This window comes from Trachymyrmex cornetzi, unplaced genomic scaffold, assembly GCF_001594075.2.
Source record: "Trachymyrmex cornetzi isolate Tcor2-1 unplaced genomic scaffold, Tcor1.1 scaffold99, whole genome shotgun sequence".
Lineage (NCBI taxonomy): Eukaryota > Metazoa > Arthropoda > Insecta > Hymenoptera > Formicidae > Trachymyrmex > Trachymyrmex cornetzi.
This window is the reverse complement of record NW_017300343.1, coordinates 2,190,240-2,217,044: the sequence shown is the minus strand read 5'-3', so window position 1 is coordinate 2,217,044 and position 26,805 is coordinate 2,190,240. Positions and strand designations below refer to the sequence as shown.

The 26,805-nt window shown below is 37.5% G+C and overlaps 1 protein-coding gene across 1 annotated transcript in view; it reads left to right on the top strand.

Moving 5' to 3' along the window:
* cmpy (crimpy) overlaps window positions 1-22,712 on the top strand; it is a 279,719-nt gene extending 257,007 nt beyond the window's left edge. Inside the window, exons 7-12 of the mRNA XM_018521685.1 lie at window positions 14,644-14,826; window positions 15,664-15,849; window positions 20,097-20,437; window positions 21,304-21,648; window positions 21,818-22,018; window positions 22,231-22,712. Coding sequence (XP_018377187.1) covers window positions 14,644-14,826; window positions 15,664-15,849; window positions 20,097-20,437; window positions 21,304-21,648; window positions 21,818-22,018; window positions 22,231-22,476 — 1,502 coding nt within the window. The 3' untranslated portion in view covers window positions 22,477-22,712. The remainder of the gene's footprint in view (window positions 1-14,643; window positions 14,827-15,663; window positions 15,850-20,096; window positions 20,438-21,303; window positions 21,649-21,817; window positions 22,019-22,230) is intronic.
* The last annotated feature ends 4,093 nt before the right edge of the window (window positions 22,713-26,805 follow it).

The window sequence follows — 26,805 nt, the reverse complement described above, 5'->3', positions numbered from 1 at the left end:
GTAAGCAAATCCGTGGATCAGGAGCCATGAGGGGATATCGAGCGGGTGTCCCGTTTTACCCTGGACGAGCATTCGCGAAACTCCTCGCAACCGGGGCGTTTCGGACGGAAAGTTAGCGCGGAAAGAAACGACTGTACGGCTCGCGGGAGCGGAGCATCGCGTGGAACGCGAACACCGGCGATCCAGAAAATTGCGAAACTTTGATGCGCCATAAATCCACCCCAGGACCAAGCCAAACCTCGCCGACAACGGTCGACATTAACAACGTCACTTGACGCGACTTCTTGACACAGCGTCTCGGACGCTGACTCCGCCGGGTGTTGTAACTGGCACTCGTTAGAAGCATACGTTTGCTCGTTGCACTGGAATAGTTTGTGGCACGAAGCACACTACCAAAAACGATATACGAGAAACAGCACACGGAAAGAACGATTTTGTGGAAGGTTTCAAAAATTTAGCTAGATACAGATCCGAAAATAATTTTGTTAGACCATCAAAATTTTTAGAACATTTAAACAAATTTTTAGAATGTCCAAATTATTTTCTCCTACCTGTCCAGATCTGAAAATAATTTTGTTAGACCATCAAAATTTTTAGGTAGAACAAAATAATTTTGACCAGTTTGAATGTTTTATCTAAAAATTTTCGAGCTACACCGATTTATTTATCTAGCTAAATTTTTAAATACTTCAAGAAAATCATTCTCTCCATGCGTGTTCATTTCCTCGCAAAGAGAGAATTCCGTCTATAATCTGGTTGAATGAATCCACGATGCATATAGTCGCGAGTATGAATAAATATGACGTACATTAACTTAGCACGTATGCGTGGCAGCGAATGCGCCGCGCGTTTCCATTGCACTTGTGATTCCGAATATTATAGTTATTAGGCATGTATATATATATATATATATATATAGTATGTACGCGGTTACATATTTCTATGCTCCGGAGGAAGGACTTTCGAAGCAACAACGAAACACGATACCACATGTCTACGAATACCACGTACATTACGAATCAAAATTGATTGCACACATAATACTATTACATATTTAAAAATCTTTTTCGGGTCTATCGACATACATCGGACACAAAGATTGCACGTCACACGTCTTACTTCCACGTGACTATTTTTCATATTAGATCCTGTGCGCGTCAGCATCACGGAGCACTGTTTAAGCATGCTACATAAGCGTTGCTGCGAGTAATGCCGGTGATACGTGAGCGACGAGCGTGAAACGCTAAGCCGCACCTGAACTCGCTGCAATACATCTGGGATCTAGTCCACATTCAGCTCCAAGTTTACGTCAGGAACACGCGCCGTTTTCCAGGAATTAGTTAATTAAGTTAATCCCTATCACGTGATTCTTGCTACGTCCGAAAGGATTACCTTTGTTAGTGATTCATTCCGATAAAGTGTTCATGAAACACATATAATATAACGAAAATTAAAAGATCTGTCTTGTAAACGTTGTAAGTTGCTGCGTATACTGTAATATACATTAATTAAATTCCATTAACGAAAAGCTACTTCCGTATCGCGATATAAAATATGTATAGCGTTTGTATAAGCGTGACTAGTACTAGAACGAGACTGTTGAAAATTGAAAACAATGATGTCGTAATATCTCGCTACGTTAATTTATCACGCGCTGGTGCATTATAACGTATTTCTCGCGGAGTAACTCTCTCGACAAGTAACATATTATTGATATTACGCAGGCCGCAGTAATATACGTCCTCATCAGCGATTTGCCGCGTTACACGTCAGATGAGGTTCAGTCGACGACAGAAAATCGAATGAAATCGCAGTCATTAGGTCCATTTCACGTGTGTATCCAATTTCAATTAGGCTGATGATTTCCCGGCATATTTCATTCTCTGCGGCGCTACCCGGCTCGTCGTTTTTAATGACAATATTTATACGCGCGCGCACGACAACGTACACTTGACGTTTTGACTTCGATGCAGCTGCAGCACTTCATTAGACTGGATTCAATTTGCCAAAAGTTTTGTCGGATTTTCAATGCGCGCCACGCTTGAATACGCCTGATAGGCGTTCGCTGTGAATTAACGTCGACGCTGCTTTTTAAGCTGCGCGCTTTTAACGAAAACGAATCGAATTATCGATGTTACCGTCCGGGAAACGCTGTTTCCGATATTTACGCATCGCCGACTTTCGCATTCATTTTATATTTGAATTACTGTGACGGAATAAGCTTTGAACAATCAAATCCCAGCCAGAAAAAAAAAAATTTCGACGTATGTCCATTAACATTTAATATTATCATTCTTCTGGAAAACGAGAAACTTTATGAATTTTTTTGTTTTTGCTCGAACAGCGACAGGATATTGAAATAAGAATAATTTAATGAGTTATAAATTGCGCGATTCTCTTCAAATGGACAACAGTTGTGAGAAATATGAAAATTATTTTTCGTTATATATACTAATTATTATTTAAAAGTAGCTATCTCCGAGTTTTGTAATTTTCAAGAACTTAGCTTTTTAAAAAAGAAAGATTCTCTTACTTTAATTAAATTTCCGCGCTCTTTCAATCTATTTCATTGACACAAACCGATGAACATTTCTTCATTACGGACGATACATTCAATCGCAAATCGTGTCTTTCGTATATCCTTCCATCTGGATTTCTACCAATTCAATAATGAAATGCGCATCAGCGCATTGACGTACGCTGTTACGTGCTGCCAAGTAGCAGCAGCAGCAGCAGCGCATCTTTTCACTTTATCATCGCGTGAAACGCTTTCACGTAATTGTGAGGAAGCCCTCGACGTTGACGCAACGCGTCTATTCGCATCTTCGTTCATTTTCTCTCTTCACTAACGAGAAAGCCACGTCCGTTTTTCGCACCGCTTATTGAAATGTAGATGTAGACCTGGCCTGGGATGCTGGAAACAGGGATGAAAACAGAAAGAGCCGTTTCGCGAAAAGAAAACGGACGACAGGCGCGTTTTTGTCTGCGCGTTTTCAACGTGTACAACGTCTACACGACTGCAAGTACATAGGTAACACACGGCATACCATTGGTCGACATTGCGGAAGAGCGACCGTGATGGGATCCAGAAAACGGATAAAAAGGCGGAAAGAATTAATGATGGTGCCGACTCTTCCCGAATATCCCCCCTTTTTTTGCATTGTTTCTTGTTATCGTTTGTATTCCAGCATGATTCTATTTTGTATCTTGTTTTCTTCAAGGAATAATGTATTTATCCGTAAATGAGAATTATCGGCAATGTTAACACTTCGAGATGTTGATAGGAAATAATGGAGATTAATCAGCGTCGCAGTCTCTCGAGACTATCGCTGAGAGACTGCGTTCAATGAGATTTTTCTTGTACTCGATCTTCGTTGAACACGTTGTATAAAATGTTACATTTATACGTATCATTGAAATATCACTGAAGCGTCGTCACAATTTTAATAAAAATATCCATTTTTACACGAGGATATTGTTGAAACGGCTTTTTAATTACGAAGTCTTTTTGAATTAACTCTTAGAGAAGTCATAATACCTTTATTTATTAATATATCTCTCCGTTTTCATTTTCATTTATTTTTACGTTATCTATTTGTCAGCCGTATTACAATTTTTTTTTTCACGCCTATTTGTTCGATACCGTGTCGAGAGAAATCTCGGGGAGTTTCTACGTTGACAAATGAATTACGATAAATGAGTTACGGAATCCCGGCGACTTTGAGCGGAAGGAAGACATAGCTCTGGAAAAAGAGGCGAGAAAAAGTACGTTGAAATGGCAAAACGAAATTAAACAGTTTTACATGGTCAACTTGCAGTCTCTGTTTTATACTTTTTTCTATTTTTAAATTATATTACATAATAAAATTATAACGATCAAATTAGTTTTCTGTATTTGATTTTCATTTTATCGATATACCTACATTTTTTTAACGAAGTAAAGAAAATAATCCGCATAACGGATAATGTTATAATAATACTGATATAATATATTGAGTTATTTGCATTCGTTAATTGCAAAAAGTTTCTATTAGAAATTAAGTAAATTCATTAAGTAAATCTCAAATATAGTGATTCTACGAGAGTATGTTACATGGAAATAACAGATTTTGATTAATTAGGCATCTGTACTCTGCGATCGATTAATTTACCTACCTTTAATTTGAGCCGATGGGTTTGATTGGAGGTTGAATTGATATTGCGATCGATAAGTCCTAGGCATTTTCTGTCTATTTGAACAATCGAAGGGAAGGAAATGGCAGGAAGCTTAATAGAGGTGTTCTCTCATCAATCTCATGCTGCGAGAAAGCACGCAGACTACCTTTTTTCTTTCGATTTTGGGGGATAGTGCCTCATTCATCGCATCGCAATCGAGGCAGCGACAAATTACTTTTACTGCAATTTTCCCAATCAAACGAGAATATTTATCATTTTAAATAAACAATTTATTTAATAAATGTTGTATTCTTTCAACAAATATTGCGACACTTTTTTTTATTATTTGTATAAAAGATAAATTGTACAGCTATTGTTATATATATTTTTAATTTACAAAATGAAATAAATTTCTATCTAATTGAATGTGTAATTAAAGCGTAATTTCATTTAAATGCAATATTTGTGAATCTCTCAGTCCATCGAATCACATTACGTTCTTACAATCACAAACATATTAGATTAAACGTTTCGCTCTCAATTTACGGTGTAATATAGTCGGTCATTTTACTCTTTACTGATGCTCTCTCCCGGGAAACTTCAAATCACGCGTATCTATATACCAGTTCCATTCTCCTCGGTGAGAAGATTGCCGACCGTTAAACTAGATGAGGGTAAATTCGAAAAGCTTGGCGTACGCGTTGAAGAGTTCTCTCGCTTTTCTCCGTTCGTTTCGCTCATCCTTGGAAAAGTCGTCAAAGACGCGGCCGATTTTCCAGCCGCATTCTCGCTGGTCGGATGAGAGAAGAATCGTCGGCGACAAAAGGAAATCTCGCTTGCGGGTAAGCGTTCGGAGATGAGATCGTACTGTTTGGAAACATGATTAAAACGACCAGCTGGCTCGGCTTCCCAAATTGAATTACAAAGTTCGAAAAAACGTGTGCAGAATGATTATACAAATCTAAATAACGCCGTTATCAATTTAATTTGTTGAAGGGCAAAGTCGTTCTTGAATTGCGAATTGCAAGTCTTGTACTCGAGCTGAAGCAAAACTCAAGAGACCGTTGCCGTAAATCGCGACTTTCGAGTCAAGACGGTTTCCAGGCGCAGTGCTTTTTTAATTCGAGGTTGAAGGGTTGATGCGCTCCCTTATATTTTCCGCGCGATGCCGACGATGCTCGTGAAACGTTTAACATTTAAACTGAATACGCAAAGTTATGAGATGAAAATGTTCGCTCTTTCATAAATACAGTGGAAACTTTTGACATATTTAATACACATTTTCTTCTTGAACTTCGTAGTACTTTGTGATGTTTCTCATGTATTTCTCTTCTTCTCTAATTTTTAAAAAAATGAACTCATGGATACAATGTTTAACTTAATAATGAAAATCTAATTGTTTTTTAATTATATATTTGGAATTCTTCTGAAAATAAAATAATGTATTCATATGTAGAAAAAGCACTTGTTGCTCTTGATATTGATTTACTAAAAGTGAACAACACACATTTTCTATTTTAAATCTTTCTCAATTAGAATTAAATGAGATGATGAATTAAATTAGAAATGTACAAGAAATGTATACAGAAAGATTTTTTACTATCATTTGCATTATCATAGATATTCCAGCAATTACGAAAGTTATAACGATCGTTGCAACTCAGTCGTAAATAATTGCTAACGCGCAAAAACGTTGAAAGGAAAAACGTTGAAAAAGTTGCTTCTCAAAAAGTTCGCGTAAAAAGTTTATCTGTTATAGAACCGACCGCGACGTTGCAAGCGAATCTAGCCGGGGCAATGATAAATTTTTACTTTTGCAAAACAGGAGATTGTAATTCCCACTATGATATTTTTAACTTCTCAGGCGCAGTGTTTAATTAACTACGACGAATACGCTAGTTTTACCGCACATTTGGGTCGACTCCGCAATCTAACGTTTTTGTATCATTCGGTAAGAATACTTTCAAGAAACTTGTGGACAATATTACTTTTAATTAATTAGATAGGACCAATTTGTTTTAATATAATAAAAATAAAGTTGTTTTTCATTACACAAATGAATTGCGTAGAAAACGATAATGTACAACTTGATTTTATTTATAATTTTATTTTATAGCTGTATGTAGGAAATGGCATTTATATTAAAAAAAAAACTCGTTCCACAACGGATTCATTCCGTGAGTAATCTCGTCAATTCATTTAGGGTGATTACACTGGACGACGACAAATAGATTCATTATGCTAGAAAATGCCCTCGGAGTGTACGAGAATATAGAAATGGACCTAGATGAAGAGGTACGTGACGGATTGTATATTGCGCTTTTATACATTCATTTACGTGAAGTTCCGCTTTTGGTTGCCTTTATTTCTGTTGTTTGTTCTCTTGCGTTGCTTGTGCGTGCGCGAACGTATGTTTGTTAATTCCTTCTATACTAACATCCACCTCTACGCAATCTGCTTTGCCACCGCCTGATTCTATTGCGTACTACGAGGAAACCCATCTCATGTCACTGTGCTTGCGGAAGTAGTGTGTACCATCTGAAAACAATAATCGGGTCGGCTTGCAAAACCGGGTCGGTCTATCTCAGGGACCTGAATCGATTGATAATTCCATCGGATAACGATCGTACTGGCTGACGTCAGACATGGCATGCAAGGTCAATGTGCAGTTAACCCGTTGCAGCAGAAACGGGATTCAAAGTGGATGATGTAGGCTAACGAATTTATACTTTCCAAATGTCAGAGGTGGTCATATGCAGTCGAAGGAACAGACAAGGCTGAGAAACGAAAAAGATAATCTCAAGTGTTCGCAGTACTTACCTACTTATGTGAATCACAAATAGTTTCATTAACCTGACGCTTTGCATGTTTATATAAAGAACAAAATATTTGGAAAACAAAAATTACTCTGAAATCTGTAAATAATCAATAAAGTGATGGATTATATATATATATATGGAAGAAATGATAATAAATAATTAAATATATATTCATATTATATAAATTTTATATTCACGTTTATATTCACATTATGTAAATAATTAAATATGTATATTCACATTATATGGTCCTAATAAATTGTTTATTATTGAATGTATATTGTAACACAGTTAATCATTAAAGGATTAATTTTTTAACTGAAAGTGTAGGTAATTTGTCATGTAACAGATTCCGCGGTATAAACTAATAGAAAATTTTGTGGTTATCGAATTGGTACCCTTTGAATAATAATCTAACATCTGAGATAGCCACTTCAAAGCATTCTCGAAGATAGTTGGACATTTGGGTTGCGCATTCCTCTATTCAAGATCGCAGTAACTATTCCGCATTAGTTTCCAGTTCGCTTACCTGTACTACTTAGGAGACCTCAAATCACCATTTTTTTTCAAAGCTAATCAAAAATGTATCAAAACATCGGTCGTACTGTGTGTTTTGATTTTGTGCAATCTTGCTGAATAAATAATTAATAATTTACATATACACACACGCACATTAGTGCATTAATTATATTTAAGGGATTAGACCGGTGTGATCAGCCGTAAAAATAAGTAATTTTTAAGCGTGGATTATCGAAGAAATAAAAAAGCTGCAGATTTGTGTTTTGGCACCTTATTTAAGTACACATAAAATATGCAAAATGAAAGGAAAAATAATAATCTTAACACCATTTATTAAAATGTCATGAAAAATCAATTTTTTCACATTAGTCATTGGTGTCGATGATTCCGCCATATTGGATCGTATGAAACGAAAACAGAAAAATTATTACTAAAGTGTATTGTATTCCTTAAGTATTGACCTTAAGAGCTTCTCTAGCTAGACTAACCCCTTAATGATAGAATTTATTCGCGATACAAACTATTAAATCCTGAATAGATCAATTTTAGAACAATTTGCATTTTAGGGCTGTTATAGACAGTCCAAAATCTTTTTGCAGGAGAGAGGGATATGTGTTTGTGTGTATCGCATGTACTGCACTCATGTGTGCGCGCGGCGTTTACCTGGCGTGCATCGAGGCCGTTTACTTTGACGTCGTTGGCAAAGTGCTAGGGTTACCAAACTGTAAAGCAAAGGGTGTGCCGTCACGTCGGACGTAAATTAGTAACTCAAGTGTGCATCTCGGTGGCAGAGCCTGAGAGAACGGGTCCAATGTTAACGGATTAACTGGTTGCAGCTGTAGCGGGCTGTTGCGGTAGTTGTCGTCGGCCGTTGTCAGCAACAACAGCAACAGCAGCAGCAGCAGCAGCAGCAGCAACAGCAGGAAAGTCGACGAAAAGACAAAGAGGAGGACGAAGACGAGATGTCGAGTGCAAACGTTCTTCAGTTTTTCGTCTCTTGGCCAATTCTTTGCTGTCTCTCGAGTACGACTCGCGTCATTTGTTTTTGCGTCAGCTTCGGCATAAAGGCCACGACAGGTAGAAGAGTCAGGATAAGATATAAAGAGCTAGCGAGATAAATGCGAGTCACATTAATGGTAACCAAGAGGCACGAGTTTGTATTTTTATTTTATACTTATTCCGAGTCTTTGGCATATCGGTTTCGAAAAAAAAATCACAATTGCTGCCAACAAGTTGTCTTCTATTCTCGTCGCGCAAAATATGAAAATACATTCTCGCCGCGATTCTTGTCGGAGTGAACCATGAATTATTAAACAGATGCTATCCGAGTTTTTGCTTAACTAGTTTCTTTGTAACGTCGCTCTTATATAAACGCTTAGAGTGTTGATATTTCTGAAAACCAGTACCACGTACGTTGGCGATTTAATAAGAACACATGTCGTACTGTGACAGTGTCACGGCTGTCGTTGATATTACGCGGTACGAATCAGTCTTAAGATTAATGCGACAATGACGCATGGTTTGCAATACAGAAATTTTCCAAACGATGAAATTGATGGCGAGAATGAGAAAAAAACAGAAAAAAAGGAACGGAAATGAAAAAGAAAAAGGAAGAGGAGAGAGCGAGAGGGAGAGAGCCGAGCCTGGAAATAAATTTTCATCGAGCTCCGGGTAGAGAACTTTTCCAATAATAACAGAAATATAAATTACGAGGGTGAAGCGATAACGAAGGAGAAAATACATCGGGGCGCGTAATGAAAAACGAGAATACGATTGAATAGAATAAATAAACAAGTACGGCCGCGATTGCCCGGCGTGGAAACGCCAAATTAGCACAACGATTAGTATTGCGCCGACGGTGCCGTGGCAAAAAAGAAGAGAGCTGAAGGGAGCATTCGTGCGGATGGTGCCGAATACACCAACCTAGAAAAGCGTATCGGGATAAGGCTGTCGTGACGTAAAACGCGTGAGAGAACTGACAGCGAGCAGGCTCTCGTACCGAGGATATTGCATTAGCCTCCTCCTGGCCTGGACTCAGCTAACTCTTGCATACCAAATGAACTTATTGTTGGCGCAAGCAAGCCGCCCATTGCATACCGGTCACGCGATTTTACCAAATAGTAGACCGTCCATTGAAATCGAGCCCTATATTTTCCATTGGTATTGTTTCCAATGATGTAATTATTCTACAACGAATGGTATTTCTTTCCATGTTTCTCGTGTAACAGCGCGTGTACCAATGTATGTAACATAGATTACATATAAAAATGTAGCAATCGCTCAGTTTGCTCATCATCAATTATGCTAAATTTTATTTGTATACGTCTAATCGAATATTATGTTGTCTCATTTGCAAACTATGCACATAATCGACAGTAACGAAGTACGTTGTTGTACAATATTTTTTTTCATTAAAACGTGACTCAGCGAGATTGATCAAAGAAAGTATTTTGTATGCAATTTTCGTTATCATAATTCATCTTTTCCTTTTCAAGTGAACTTTCGTTTATTTCGTGCACGCTCGATAATACACAACGATAACGTATAATACTCAATTGAGAATATGCTTCCTGGAGGAAGATTGTGTCCAGAGTGTGAGCGCGCGATTATTAATACAAAACGAACCTTCGTCAGTCATTCGTCACTGTCGAAGGAGCAACGGGGGGGCAGCAATCAGGACTTCCTCCTCATAGCGCCTGCCCGTTTCGTGGGCACCGCACGATGTTATTTTTCGCAGGAAATTACCCACTTTCCTCTCCTCATTCACCACCATCGTTTCACGAGGTATATCGTACCGTCTCGCTGAAATAAATCAGCTGGCACATCGATCGTATCGCAGCGCGAATCGCGATTCCACCGCGTGGATATTGCTTCGTTTCCCAAAACCGTCTCTCCGAAACGAAAGCTAATTTTCGCCCATCCTTTCTTCCACGTCTTATCTTTTACCCTTTAAAGTTAATTTCGCTGGTTACTTCTCAGTCCAGCCATCTCTGATATCTTTAGGGATTTATGCGTGCCCAAGGCGGACTATCTGCCTCGAGGACGAATGCTTAAAGTATGGAAGGGTACAGATAAGAGCACGATCGATCCCGTGGGCAAGGATCCTTGAAAAAATAGAGGAACTATGAAGGGATGTAAGGACACAGAGGAAAGAACACTTACCCTATCATGTGACTCCATCCTTACGAATTTTCCTTGAAAAATGAGTTCATTTTGACGGGCATCCGAAATTCGTCTACATTTCCCGGAAGTTTATGACCCGATCTCGATCAAGAAATATAAACTACAATTTTTTGTATTAAACCTTATGGAATCTTTAACTAAACTTGATATTTTAGCATATCTTGATCCATGATATATTCTTATTAATAAAACTCTTCCTGCAGCTTACATTATACACTATAAATTATGAAAAAATATGAAATTAAGTTAGATTAATATTTGTATCACTTTATAATATTTACTGAAGGATTTAATAATAGATTAGCTATATGATCTTTTTCTATTATAGGATCTTATTGTATGATTAAATGCTTTAATCAAATTTGATCCTAAGCTTTTATATTTTTTTTTATGGGAAAATTTGTTCTTTGCTGTTCAAATACATGAACTTTATTTATATGAATGTTAAAAATTCTTGATAACGAAAGTTTATTATAATAATTGTGACAGCTTTCAATCTCATTTTAATTCAGAAACAATCGTGATGCGATAGCAAAATATATAAACGAATGAAAAAAACAGATAAATATTAAATCTAAAATATATGCTTTTCTCAAAAAGATTTTGAAACAACTGAACTGTTGAGCGTTAAAAACCGTGACTTCAAATAGACGCAATAAAATCTAACGGATATCGTTCTTTGATCGCCGAAAAGGATATAAGGAGATTTTCGCGAACTGTGAGGGTCTGTGAGAGAAAGAGAAAGAGGCTTCCCCGTAGCCCTTTCGGTTAAACGACTTACCGTGGCGTAACCTTTGACCGACGTATATTTCAGTCACGCCGAAAGCCGAAAGCCGTCGAAAACCGAAAGGCGCGTTTTATTCGTTTCTTCTTCGCCGTTTCTCGCCGGCGGCGGTAACGAGGACGGGACTTATCCGACCCCGAAATCTCCGGCGCGAAATTGCGAAAGCCGAACACAAAGAGGCTGCGTGCAACCGGCATCGAGAAGGAGAAGATCGTATCTTCTCGTTTCTGTCATGTCAGCGGCCGAAACGCAAAGAACGAACGGACGACAGACTGGTCGTGACACGAAATGCACTGCGAATGCATCATGCACACGGCGTTCTCGCGGTTAAGTCATCGATCTCTCCTCTCGCTGAGTATATAGGTATAGCGGATTGCGCGTTCCAGAGGATGTGCAGACTCATCCAATGGATCAACCGCAATCGCCGATTTCGACGAGACTTTTGGCGTGTGTGTAATGAATTGGTCTGTTTTCTGTTCCTGCACTAGACTGCACTAGAAGTCTCTTTCTCGCTTTTGACAAATATCAAACATATACTTATTGCACTTCCAAAAGTGTACACTGGTTCAGCCACAGAAGACAGACCTATTGTTAGTAAGGACCACTTTGATGATAAAAAATGTCGTTGAAATGGCGGCTCTTATAAAGGTGAAAGTACTATCTTCGTATATTCTGTGATGTATATTTTAGATCACCCAAAAGTGAGCGAGACGTTCGACATAAAACTTTCATGGGTAGGATTAAGGTCCATTAAGATACGCAAACGAAGTTTTGAGAGAATCCGCTTTCTCAAATTTCAGAGGGGAAACTTTTAATTGTGAAAGCAATTCCTTTTCATTCATCTTTAAATTGCGATTATTTTCACCCGTCCTTCTTCTTTATAAAAGTATTTTAGAACACGACTTTTTTTATCATATTTTCCGTAACTGAATTTTGGACTTCTATCGAAGATCTGCGTTTGTCTCGCAAGATTCTTCCTTACAATTTCACGCGTTAGATGGTTCTAAAAATTTCGAATATCTACATATCTCACTTTCCTTAACAGCTATAGCAAAGAAATATCTTCGCCCCGTACATGTACGAACTCTGCTTTTCCGGATCTATACAAAGGATAAGTTTAAACTTTTTCTTTTCTCTCCGACGTATTTCTTTCACATCTGCGGTTTTTCGTTGTGATATCACATAACTGTAAGAGACTCCTATGTCGCTCGCAGTTACGCATACTTACAATGCTTTTCAATATTCTTCTCGGAATGTCATTTACGATATCTTATGATAGAATCAACAATTAACTTTTATATTGCACATTTACATTTCAGCGATATATGATATGGAAATTTTTAGATTAATTTTAAAATTCTTTTATAACGCGACAACAGTGACAACAAGTTATATAATAAAAATACAATTACTTGAAAAATTGTGCACTGAAAAAATATTTTTAATAAATATTTGTTAATGAATATTTCTAATAAATATTTACTAAATTTAGACACGTATTTATTTGGCGCAAGAACACTTAATTTGATTTAACTATCATTTTTTTATTGAGTAAATTAATATTTATTTACTATAAGTAAATGTTTCCTCAGTATTATTCAAAGAAATGTGTATTAAGATTTAATAATTTTTTCCAGTATACGGATGACGATGTGAGAATTCCAATTGTAACTATTTCACTGACAACACAATTCGCTGAACTTTCAAGATCAACTTGGGACCATACGAATGTAATCTGCAAGAAATTATCTCTATATGCAAACAAACACATTTAGTATGTATGAGACAGCGATGATTCACGTTATGAACATTTGCGTAGTGTGATAGAGTTCCGAGAATATATAGCCATCTCGTAATTAAATACGAATGTCTCTGAATATCTAAACTTCAAACGTCTCTCTTTACGATATCTTCGAAACTTCTACTTCGCTCGAGTATTTATTCTCATGATACAAGAATATATCATGTTTATTCCCATAAAGAAACAAATATAGAGACGCGACGCGGCGGTTGTAAATGAATCGTTAGAAAATAATTCGCTTCCGCGTATAAAACTGTCAGACGCAGAAATGGAATTTACCGGTGCGCCGACAAAAATGGATTCGCGCTATCTTCTTATTCCGCTTATCATTCTCTTTATACCTCAGCGCATCGCGTACCTCCGAGATTTTCGATTTGGCATCCATCAAGCTCGCTTTTTTCTCCTTCCGTATCTTCCAGCACGACGGAACTTCCGCGAACACATGGGACAATACGTGTTTATCTTCGGTCGGGATAATCCGCTGAATAAAATAATCGATTCTCGCCGTGTCTCTGACAAGGATATATCTTTTCCTTACTCATTTGGGAATTTATATTAATGTCACTGGTACACATCGTATAACTTGTGACACGGTGCGCAGCGGTCCACATAGAAGAGAACCGACATCTTTTTCACGAAGATGCGCACACGTTCGCCTGTCACATATATCAACATAATTACAGAGCGTTTGCTGTTAGATTATTAATGGGAAGGAGTTAAAAAGATTTATTCGCGACAGGCTGGGAAGGGCAGCGTGCAAAATTTATTTTCAGGAAATTACTATCGCCATTATATTATTTTGAACGAAAAAGAAACGAGTCGCTCTATCGCTTAGTTTGAAGCTTAATTAATGAACTGAATAATGAATATATAAAAACCGAATAGATATCATCTGCGAACAAGTTCCTGTGGTAATAATATACATATTTTCTTGGTAACTCCCTATCTTATTCGATGAATATATTATATGCCATAAAATGTAAAAAAAAATCAAAATAATTAAAATTGTCTTTCCATATAAAATGTCTTGGAATTATGACCCGGGACTCGGACGGTATATTTGTACCTTAATATATATCTGCCAACGATAAATTTTCTCCAAATCGGTCGAGGAATATACGAAAGTAATGGTCGTAATTCTCGGGTACTCTGTACGACAGCAAATTGGTGCAAAGTACCATTGATAATAAAGTACACCGAATAGCCTGGCGCAATTTCAAACGTTTGGAGAAGAATCCCGAGGTATCCAACACCTCGGGACCCGGAGATATCTTTCGACGGGGAGCGCTTTAACGGTGCCGTTCTTCGTCGGACATATCGCCGATCGTCCCCGGGTATTCTGGTCCTGACGTTAATCCCAGTGACAATTTTTCTGTTTCAAGGAGCCGTGAACGGTGTCGACGACTGCCCGCAGGACAGCGCGCCGAACGAGAATGGCGGCGGTTGCAAATGTGCGGATTGTCCACCCCACAAGTGCCGACCGGGTCAGCAGGCGGTGCTGGTAAGGGGATCATTTTCCGGCATCCCCGGTAACTGCTGCCCGCGCTACAACTGCTTTCCCTCAGGTAATAGAATCCATAAAAGGGGCCGTGTTCGCGGTGGAAAATAATGTTTGCCGAGTGTAACGAACAGCCGCGCGCGCGCGCGGTAAATCGGTACTGTTGCGTAACCAAGAAAATGATACGATGATGGTGGTGTAAATATCGCGCTTTTTCTTTGATTAAATCGGGCCGTTTGAAAACCGTCAGGTCGATGATATAATGTTGACTGTAGACAACCAAGATGAAACACTGCGCACTTTATATATAAATAAACACTTATAGCATTTACTGAAGCTAAATAAAATCTCGGAAGTATATAAAATATCAAGTCTCATCGCCCACCGTTGGAGCACAACGTTCAGTTTATTGCTCATAAGGTTAAAAATACATTTCTCTTTAATACCGATTTAAAATACTGATAGTTGAGAAATATAAATACTGTTTATATTAACCCTTACCGTACCAATATGGGTAACTAATGACCGAGCGATTCCTGTTCGTGCAAGTTTCTTTGAGTCTTTCGGTAATTATAAATTATACTACATTTTATTATTTTCCAAAATAAAGAGTCAATATTTATTCTAGAAAGTTGAAAGTATGTTGGTGAATTTTTAGAGATTTTTAAAATTATTTCAAAGAGGTGGAAAAAAACGAAGAGATTCTAGTGACCCTCGATGGTATGGATGAGGCACCAAATTGTAAATGGTACGGTAAGGGTTAATATATTGTATAATTATATAATATATTATATAATTGCCATACACAATAATGCGCGCGATAAGCATAGAAATAGAATATTATACATCTTTCTAACGAGTCTGTAACACAAATTTGTGATGTTGATTCACACCGGTTTTGCAGATCACCATCGTCGGGCCGAGTCGTTCTGTCCTGAGGATAGCGTCCTAACGGACGATGGCATCTGCAAATGCGTCCCGACGTGTCCGCCACCCAAGTGCCGATCTGGTCAACGGCCGGTCGAAGTGCGGGCGGCCAAGCCCGAGACACCCGGTAGCTGTTGCCCCCTTCATGACTGCAGACCCTCAGGTAATTACGAAAGGTCGTAATCGAAGCTGGCTTCTGTCAGGTGATAGGGACAGCGCGCGGGATACGCCGTACATCGGATCGATATCTCAGGAATCTGCTTTCCTCTCTCCTGGCTCTTTCTCTTTCTCTCTCGCTGGTCTTGCGCTTCAATATGTCCTCTCTTTCTCTCTTTTCATCTCTCTCTCTCTCTTCCTCCTTTCGAATTGCAATCTGACGAGGCAAGCTCGTTTATTGAGCTTGTAGCCTCAATGTACTTCAGATATCGGCACGAAGAACTTCCTCGATCGTAATCAACGCATTTCCTGTGGACACGAGACGTTCCATTACTGAATGATAGAGGGAAAGGCTGAGGAAGATGAAATGTGTATACATGTTAAATATGTGACGAGAATAATGAAATTCAAGAAGAGAAGGAGATTATTACGAAGAAGATCTCTCTTTCTCTTTCTCGTCGCTTGAAATTCACCAAGAAGTTCTTATAGAAGTTTTCAGCAACTTTGGTCGCAAAGTGTATCTTTTAACTCTATGACACAAATTCTGCCTTTCGGCTATAAATGCTACGTGTAACATGAAAAGTCATAAACTTTTTGTGTAGTTTTTATAAAATTAAGGATTAATTAAGAGGAGTCTTCTAAAAATACCAACTCTACTATTATTTTCTGAAATTCATTCTAGAATCGACCGGCATTATAAATGCTAGTCGCGCAGATTGTAAGCAGAGATAATGCTCAAATGCGATATTTCAGCAAGCGGCGGTTTTTAAGTTACGACGTTTAAAGTTACACTGTCACCGTTCTTGCTACGGAACTTTCGATCTACCTGTTGAATTTTAATGAAGTCATTCTTATCTCGTGAAATCTCTCTCCCTCCCTCCCTCTCTCTCTCTCTCTCTCTCTCTCTCTCTTTCTCTGTGTTAAAATTTAATAGCACTCCGTGCCTGTTTTAAGATTTAATAATATTATCACCACGATCATGGTACGGTCGGCTACAAATCGTCACACTAGAAACATTTTTATTGCGGACAAGAGATTATTCCGTCTTGATTCTCTTAATGATATCGATTTATTTCACTCAATTATACTTTCAATGTACTTTGCCATTTTCGCATTTGAAAGTGATCTGATCAATGCGCCACCGATATATCACACTCAATAAATGCTGAGTTATAAGCAGCTTTTGCGATTAGAATAATTAAAATATTCGATTGCGTCAAGAAATAAAAAATGAAATACATGGATTATTTAAATATGTACGTATGAATATACATATTTCGATCGATTATAAATTAGTCTCGGATATTGCATCTCTTTCCATCGATCGGATTCTCGGCAATTAAATATCATTTTACAATGCATCATACACTAAATTCATTTCAGTTCTGTATTGCACAGTACGGTGTTTAAACAGCTACGCGACAGTTAAACAACGTTCTACCTTGTTAACAATATTCATTAGCCCATAGTCCGCATTATCGGTCACGCGTACATAGTTGATGCCTCGTTTAATTAATACGCTTTCGTCGAAAAGTACACGCGATAATAAATATTGACGTAAACCCTGATACCGCGTTGAGGTAAATAGCGGTACAACCGGATTAAATTATATAGATAGATGTTCTCTCACTCTGATTTTCGCGGCAAAAGTGTACGTTATATACATGTTAATTACATTTTATTATGTTAATTACAAAAATAATTACTTCGCGACTGATTTAGTACCCTAATCGAAGCTGTTAACGATATTTGCAATTGATTCGTCGCGAACGTTTTTCTACCCGCATAATTATCTTCCGTTCAATCTGCATGGAATATTAATTCAAGTGTAATTTTTCATAAAGATTTACGGTATTGAGTTGGATATTCGTTTCGCAGCGTATAGGTCTTACAACTCTTCATTTAACGCATCTTTCTTTTCGCTCTTCTCGATCCTTTCGTTCTCTTTTTTGCTGAGAAAGATTATATCTTTAATATTTTCTACAAAAGCGCTCTTCTATTATCGCCCTCAATTTTGGCCGTCGATATCGTCCTCTCACCGCAGTGCGGATTACAAAGAGTAATGAAACATCCAGAATAATGAAATAGAATAAAAAAAAAAAATGTTTTCCGGGCGTATAAAGGGAACATCCTCTCTTTCATATTTCTTACAAAAGCTCAGGAATTTAGCTTTTTCCGGCGGTGTGAGCTATATGTGAAACGGGGGAGATGTATTACGCGAGGGACCGACCACCAACCAGCCAGCTATGTATTCGAGCGATGTATTCGATGAAAAAAATTCGTGCAAATTTTTCCCCTTTCAACGCGAACGTATGTCCGTACGTATATCGCGACAAGGAAATAATGGGGAGTTACGAGCTTACTCGCGTCAGCGAAGGCTCTCGAAAATTGTTTTTGTCTCTTTACGTTACTGAGCCGATTTTTCACGGAAATGCGCCACTTTAAAGTTCGGGAGGTGTTATGAATGAACGCTCGTAAATGAGACGGCTGCATGGGGATAGAACGTAATACACCCGCATCCACGGTCGACCGCTTGACCCATATGCTTCTTTCCACAATGCAGAGAGAGTGGATACGTGCGAAAATCGACGCCTAATATAGTGAGATAATAATCAAGATAATAATCGAGAATTTCTCGATCGGTGACACACAATGTGCACTGAGAAAAAAATATCCTAAATTTCAATAAATATTTATTAAATATAAAAATATCTTTATTTGGTGCAAAAAACATTAATTTGATTTAGCAATCACTTATTAAGTAAATATTTATTTATTGTAAGTAAATGTTTAGTTGGTAGTATTCAAATAAATATTCATTTAAATTTAGGCTATTTTTTTCTCAGTGTGGGCGGAGATCGCAAAAGCATATATATACAACTTGTACTTACAACCGTATTGTGTCACGAGAAAATTGAATTTTTTTACAAGATAGAACAATGCACTCGCTTACTTATAATGCACAATGCTATTCTCGACGCGACAAGTTCATCTCTTATCAGTGCCGGCGCTGTGGCGACTTAAAACCATCGTATAGAATTGTCTCATGCAGAAAAGATCAGCACCCAAGGGTTTACTATCCAGTTCGAGCGGTACTTGGCCATGTAAATTTCACGTACAGGCACTCGGTTGTGTAAAGAGGGTGAGGAGAAGAGAAGAGCGCGCATAAATAAAAGCGCTCTAAGCGAAATACGACGCTCGCGTGAATAGCGAAGTCATCGGGAAGCTTAATCGTGCTGTTTTACACGAGAACGCTCGACAGCTTTAACGGCAGCGAAACGATCCTCCTCGATCGTCCGTGTAACGAAATAATGTTGTAGATAATCAGATTTTCGCGAGTTATTAACGGCGACGACAGGCGTAAGACGACTTTGTGCGCGCGTTAAGGGCGCTATGAATATTAAGCGAGATTGCGAATCTTTATGAGATTCTGCAATTTCCGGCGCTTTGATGATTACCGGACGAGCGCTTGTCACCGCTGGAAAACCGTCGAATAATGGCTTGATCGTCGAAGAGGAGCGCGGTAAACGCGCGGTCGATTATTATACGTGCTCGTAATCTTATATGCATAATTAACCAGTTACCTTGCTAATAACGCAGCGATTCCTCGTAGGGTTGCAGAGAAATTTGTTCACCAAGATTGAAGGATTTGTTAAAAACGTGATTGGATTTACGCGCGAGAAGCGAACGAGATCGCGTCAACGATGTGCTCGGTGCACGTCGAAAAATCCGCCGTGACAATTTTATGCAAGACTTTGCAAACTCCGGAAACACCGAGGCACTCAGTCCCTCAAGTTTCCCTCGTTCGCAAACTACCATATTTGGCGACACTTCCCGGCGGCGGTGCTGGGTTATTTATAAACTGTCTTCAGAAAATATTTCCTATATTTTTTAGCGTATATCGCAAATCTCAGTGTGAGGGAATGATGTTGGAACAGCTTAATAGTTCTATCAAAAATATCCTTAAATATTTTTTTATCCGATATTTAAAAGTGATACTTTAACGTGACACTGTGATAAGAAATTTTCTGAATTTTTTCTACTTGCTCTTTAATGGACTATACAGCAGATTGAATCCACATAAATTATAATTTTTTATTTTCGTTAGTGTTTCACGAAAAAAAATTTTTTACCGCTATTTCTATTGTGCTTTGGTTAATTGTTAAAAAATAAAATGTATATATAAAATGATTTAAAGCATCATTATGTGCTGATGTATTTAATCTCCACTTTATTGGTTTTTTTCTTTTCTAGATCCGATTTCCTGGGCGAAAGCCGAAGAGAAACCGCAGAACTGCATTCATGAAGGCGTCTCGAGGAAACTTGGTGAAGAGTGGAAACAGAACGACTGTATTACTTGCGTCTGCAACGAGGACGGAATCGCGTCCTGCCAAACGACTATGTGCAAGTCCTGCGAGAACGCGATACCACCTGATCCGGGCGAATGTTGCCCTCACTGCCCACCGCCGACGAACAGCACCTTTGATCCTGACGAGTCTTGTAAGATATCCCTGGATGATTGCAAGATGAAATGTTATCACGGCTTCCGAACGGATAAAGATAACTGCCCGATCTGCGAGTGCGCCGATGATTTGGTAAGAGTATATGGATTAATTATGAATAATTTTGAACAGATTTAAAAGTACACACATAAAAGAAGTATTTAGTTTTAAAATGCTAGTATTAAAATGCTTTTTATTCTTGTCTCCGTTTGTAAACGCTTAAAGATATTTTAGTTTTAAACACTTTCAGTAAACAAAACATTATTTGTTTGGATTTAAGACATTAAAACAGTGAAAATTGAAATATGTTTTATTATTAAGCGTTTGTTTTGCAAAGATGTTTTAAACGAAAATATTTTAAACGCTGCACTTTTACGGTGTAGTCTTAACTGTTAGATGTTATTTAATGTCAAAGATGTATAATAAAAATAGATAGAAATATAATAGAAATATAAAACGCTATAAAGAGTTATGTTATTAAAATAATTATACGTTTTTATATTTAATCAACATTTTTAATTGATAAATCTAAATTTGAAAATACTTTTCGAATTAATAGTGTGTAGATATACAATATCCATGATATTACAATGCAAACATAAAACCACGTAATCTAGAATACGATACGAAACAAGAACTGCTCTGGGTTGGCTGGCGATGATAATGCAATCTCTCACACAGTATCTCCTCATTCACCACGAAACGTTTCCTATCAACGTTAGCTAAATACAACCATCCACAACAACGTCCGCCGCGTGCGGATTTTCTGTCGTGACCTAGCTAAGGTTAGAGACACAGTTTCTCTTATCTCTGAAACGTACCTGCAGCTGGAGAAGCTTTCTTCTCGGAATCATCACGCGCAAGACGAAGTTCGCGAATAAGAGGAATTCCGGCGGTTTCCTCTCAGCAATGCTGTCTCGGCTTCTATCTTGCAAACTGACGACTCTCGTCTTCTCCAGGAGGTCGACCTTGTACCGGACGTACTACCGGAAGATTACAAAGTTTGCCCGGAACTGCCGCACTGCGGACTGAACTGCGATCTCGTCAAGGATGAGGACGGCTGTCCTGTGTGCGCTTGTCAGACGCCATCGCGTTATCCGTCGCCAAATGTCACCACTCCGGACACCGCAAATGATAAAAAGATCTGTCCTGAGGTCAAGTGCGATCTTCACTGTGAACTTGTTATGGACGAAAACGACTGCACCTTCTGCGAGTGCAAGCCACCCACCGCCAGCTGTCCGCCGCTTCTCGGATGCAGGAAGAGGTGCAGCTTCGGTTTCAAGACGAATAAACGCGGCTGTCCCGTGAGTACAACGCTCCCTTGTATTATTTTCGCGCGGGATAAATGAAAATAGAACAATGGAGTGAATTAAAATAAAAATAATTGAAATACAAGAGTATATAGGAACAAAAAGCTGCACATTTTCAAATATCGTATGGCAATAAACGATACTGATGTATTTCTCTTCGCAGATATGCCGCTGTCGAGCTTCGTGCATGGACCATTTGAACGAGACGTATCCGGAGGGATCGACTTGGCACCCGAACAGCTGCAACACATGCACTTGCGAGCCTGGTGGACGACTTAATTGCAAAGAAACCATCTGCTCGGTGGCCTGCACTAATCCGTTGCCACCGAAACCAGGCACTTGTTGCCCCATATGTCCCATTACAGTGAGTTTTACATTCCCTTAACTTTAACTTAATACTACGTTATACGATATTATCATTATATACATTTTAATGTTAAATATAACTGCTTTCTCTATTATATATTAGAAATATTTACGAACGCATAAATTTTTCTCGAATCGTGAAAAATGGATCATTAATATCTATTGAAAAAGAAAGCAATCTAAGAATTATCATTATCACATTTGTTTCAGCCGATTAAGGAAAACGACATAATTAATCAAATTACCAGCCGTGGCTGGGGCACAGTACCGATTACGTTAATCGTCGTACTCGCGCTGCTGTGTCTGCTACTGATAATCCACATCGTGCGCAGCCGATTCCGCGGCCGTCTATCACCCTCGGAAGCCTCGTATGCGTCGTATCCCCCGCAATATTACAAGTGTGTGCCCGTATACGACACTCCGGTGCATCGGAACGAGAAGATCGTACCTTTGTAAAAGACTGTTATTGATTCCCAAAGAGAGCGCGTGTTTGTCGTCGAGCAATATGCAAAAATAAATTTTCAATTCGCTAACTGTTTTATACACGATTGCCGACAAAATTCCTTGAAACTTACGTGACGATTGCGATTATGCGACGTCGCTAACTCTTAAACGAATCTTTTAATTGTAAATTCAGATTATTAGTTATTTAGAGACGAAGAAATACTGCAAAATATTCTGCATATGGTATAAAAAATTTAAAAAATTTCTAAAAAAGATTTTTCTAAAATTATACAAAGTTTATTAAGAGCCAGAATTCGATTAAATTCAAGCGTATACTAAATCTCTACTGTTTTTGTGAGTGAAAAAGATTCCTTTAAGAGTTAATTATAGCTAATTTGCAACTCGTCGATAATCTTACAAGAAAAAATCATTGCTAGATATATGCACTGTGCTGCTATTAACATCTCGCTAATTCGATGTTAAAGCGAATACTGTCAGGAGCAAAGAATATCGCGGAATATTGCGCACGATACTGCATAAGGAAGTCTCTCTTTGGGTGCGGCTGAAAATACTTTGAGTAGATTCAGTATTATTTGTAAGCGGCAGTGAGTGTTGTGAACTTTAGAAGAACGAAAGAGAAAAGGAGAAGCAAGAGAGAACCGCCAATTTGCACCAATCTCGTACTACAATTGCCGAATCCTCTTGAATCCCTTAACTTAATATGACACATTGCGTAAACTGTAAATTATAATATAATTAAAAACGTAGCGTAATTACGATTAATTAATATAAGAGTAAATGTATTAATGTTAACCCATCGTAGGACTCTAACTTAAATGAAAAATCATAAAAGAGAAAATCATAAAATCGTAAGAGAGGTCTACACCGTAGTATTAGTTTCCTTGATCTCTGGACCATCATTATTATATCGTATTATATTGATGAGTGTTTATATCGAAGTAAAAAGTATTCATTTTTTTTGCATGCGAATATTCAAGTTCGCAGTGATTTTTCGAAGCGATTTATTGAATATCTCTTATTACCAACTAAAAAGATATATTTTATATTTTTTTATATTCTTATATATTGAAAATTCATTCAATGCCTTTCCATTTGCCGCGTATTACTTCAAAATATATTTTTTGTTTTTACAGGTACTAATTCCTAATTTATCTAAGATTTATTTAAACCGCCTTACTGTGGTGAGAACAAGTTTATAGACTTTAATCGTAGATTAGCTGTTAACAACTGTGTTATTAGACTGTTCCTATATATTATACGTTTTATTTTATTAATATAAATTCTTGTTCTTATATATACTCGTCGCGAGTACAACGTGTAATATTTATATCCGACGAGAATTCCCGATTCAGTTGTCATAGGAATGAAGCTATCGCACCCCGCGACCGCACCACGCAAAGAGAGAAAGAAATACATGTACATATATCGTAAAAGTTTAAATTAAGATGAAATTGAAATGACGCGAGGGCCCTCGGTTTCTTCGAAACTCTATCGCGGTACGATCGACCGAGTTTAAGATTTGTGCTTCGACGCGATGCAAGCGACAGGTATCCCAGTGTGCGCGGATCGCGATAATGTTACATAATACACGATTACGTTCCGTAACTTCTCGGTTGCTTGTACATATACGCCCGGAAGTTCGTTCTCCGGCGGCTTGCGAATTCTCGGGTGGTAAACCCGAATTATTTTCAGATGCTAACTAACAGCACGCTTAGATAGACGCACTTCTCCTGTTCGTATATATTTCACGCTGCGGTGGAATGTGCGGCAACAACAGTGATCGATGATAAGATAACGTAGCGCATAGGACGCTTGTGGAAACAAAGATAAGAAAAGACGGACGGAAAATAAGGAAACAAATTTAAGAGATGAAAAGGGATATAAATAATAAATAATAAAATCAGGCTGATATGAAGACGAAATAAATATAATTAAAATTCAAGAATTATACCGAAGAAGAAAAGTTACTTCGAACGATGTTTTTTTTTGCACGTTCGAACAACTGATCCCACGTCGCCGCTGATGAACCATACATATCCATGTGCTTACACAAACGCACGTAGCTCTCGTCTTCTTCCTCTCTCCCTAATTAAAACACATACATATATTTTTTCAATGTGACTTGTCCTATATATCTCGTATATATAACCGTATAGCCTACATTAAACTTATTTATATCTACATACACGTTGTAATCGTGTAAACACGTGCGCGCATACCATACGTTTATTGTCTATATAAACCGCAGGCTGTATTTCGCACGTGTGTATGTACTTCAGAGACAATATGTACGTAGTATATCGATGAGAAAGACCCGGATAGCGTATATACCTGTAAGGATTATTTCTTTCATTGTTATCGTACGCAGGATGTTAACAGTAATAATAACGTCGACAGTAACAATAACAATTAATGATAACAATAGTAGTAATAATTTAGCACACACGCAGTCGGTTCTTGGCGATGATTCCAAGCGGACAATGCATACAATAAAATTTGTGATAAACGGGAATTGGACATTTGTCTGCGCTTTGTGAAAAAAAAAAGAACAAGATTCATGACTTTGTCGAGAAATTTTATAACGTATACGCGCCCACAAAGTATGTGATCTAGTGTTGCGACACCACCGGTCCAACGTATTCGATTTATCTCTGACTTTCAGTTTTAAACCTCCGGGGGAAGTAAATGACGCCATTTAATCAATCGCGCCGGGAAGGAGCGGATTAAACGTAGCTTGCGCTTTTATCGAGCTTGTTGGACAAAAAACGAGGCAAATCGCGGTCGTTTGCGGCGAAAAATTACGAGGAACACAAATATTACATTTGACGTCGATCGATTCCACTGGTACAGAAAACCAGTCATTTAAACGAATTGAAATTCGAAATCGTTATTTGTATCATTGAACAACAAAAGTGAAATATCCTTCATAAAAACTGAAACACGTCATATTTATATAGAAAATTTGTAACTTAAGTCATTAAACACGGAATGTACGATGGGAACATATTTTATATCCCGCGCTAGATATCCAATTATTCGCATAAAAGAAAATGAAGCTTAATGTATAGGGCGTCCTGAAAAAGATATACAGAATAATTATTTAAAAATGTGAATATTTTTAATTATTTTGACAGAGAAGAAATACAGTTCGTTCTTAAGTCTAATGTCAATTTTATTTTTGCAAAATTGTAAAACAACTATTTTATTTCTTTAATTTTTTGCATTTAATATTTGAAATACGCGATCAAATATTGAGAATATTTGTTATTATAAGATATATCGATACTTCGTATATTTGATTTTTTCGATTAAGAAAAATGATGAAAATGATAAAGTGCTATTCGCATGCGCTTTCTCGCGATTACATCCAAAAGGATATCAGAATCATTATTGCTATATTATAGAGAATAGATATGAAATAAATAACAATTTTTTTAATCGAACGTTATGACCGGTTTTTGAATGCAGTTACGAACAAATCGAGTAGTTGTACTTGTGCGCTCTTTGTACAAATACCCCGTAACGTGATCATATCAATGTAACTTAGACTTATAACATATACGTACATTATACAGCTATACATACTGGACGCGCAATATTAAGAACCAGCTCTTGTATGTTAAATAAACCGAGATTAAATAAAATTGTTGATATGTGATGTTGTAATCGGAAATTCGATACAAAATATGAGACTTTCATAATTTTTTTCTTTTTGCTTTGGCGAACGCATTGGAATTATGTACATCGCCGTATCATTAATAAAAATAAATATAATACGGCTTTCTTATCAAATATATATTTCGTTTATTTATCCATTTCTAATTTATCGCAAATTTTTTTTGTATTAAAAAATGATATTGATGAGATAATACTAAAATCTTTAATAATATTCGGTTGATATAAATCTTTTTCCTCTCTTTATCTTCCTTTTAAGAATTGAAGATACTTTAATAAAACAACTTTTTTTGTAAAAATTATTTCTACTGTATGGGTATTGCTCTCTGGCGTTATCTAGGAGAAGCCCGTTGCGTTTATCTTACAATTTCTCCCAGTTCCATTTCCAGATTGCGAATCTACCAGCTGTACGTACAAACGTACTCATTGAAGGTACCTACTATTTCGACTGTTAATACATTTCTAATATATTCTCTCGTGTCTTTCGGATAAATTATTTTTAATTTAACAGAATATATATATGAACAAAACGTAAAATCATTTAATATCTGTTAAAGTGTTATTCTGACATTGTAAATTAAAGCAGTTATACAAAAATGTTTAAAGCAATGTAATTTAGAAAAAAACTTATCCCAAATTTAGTAA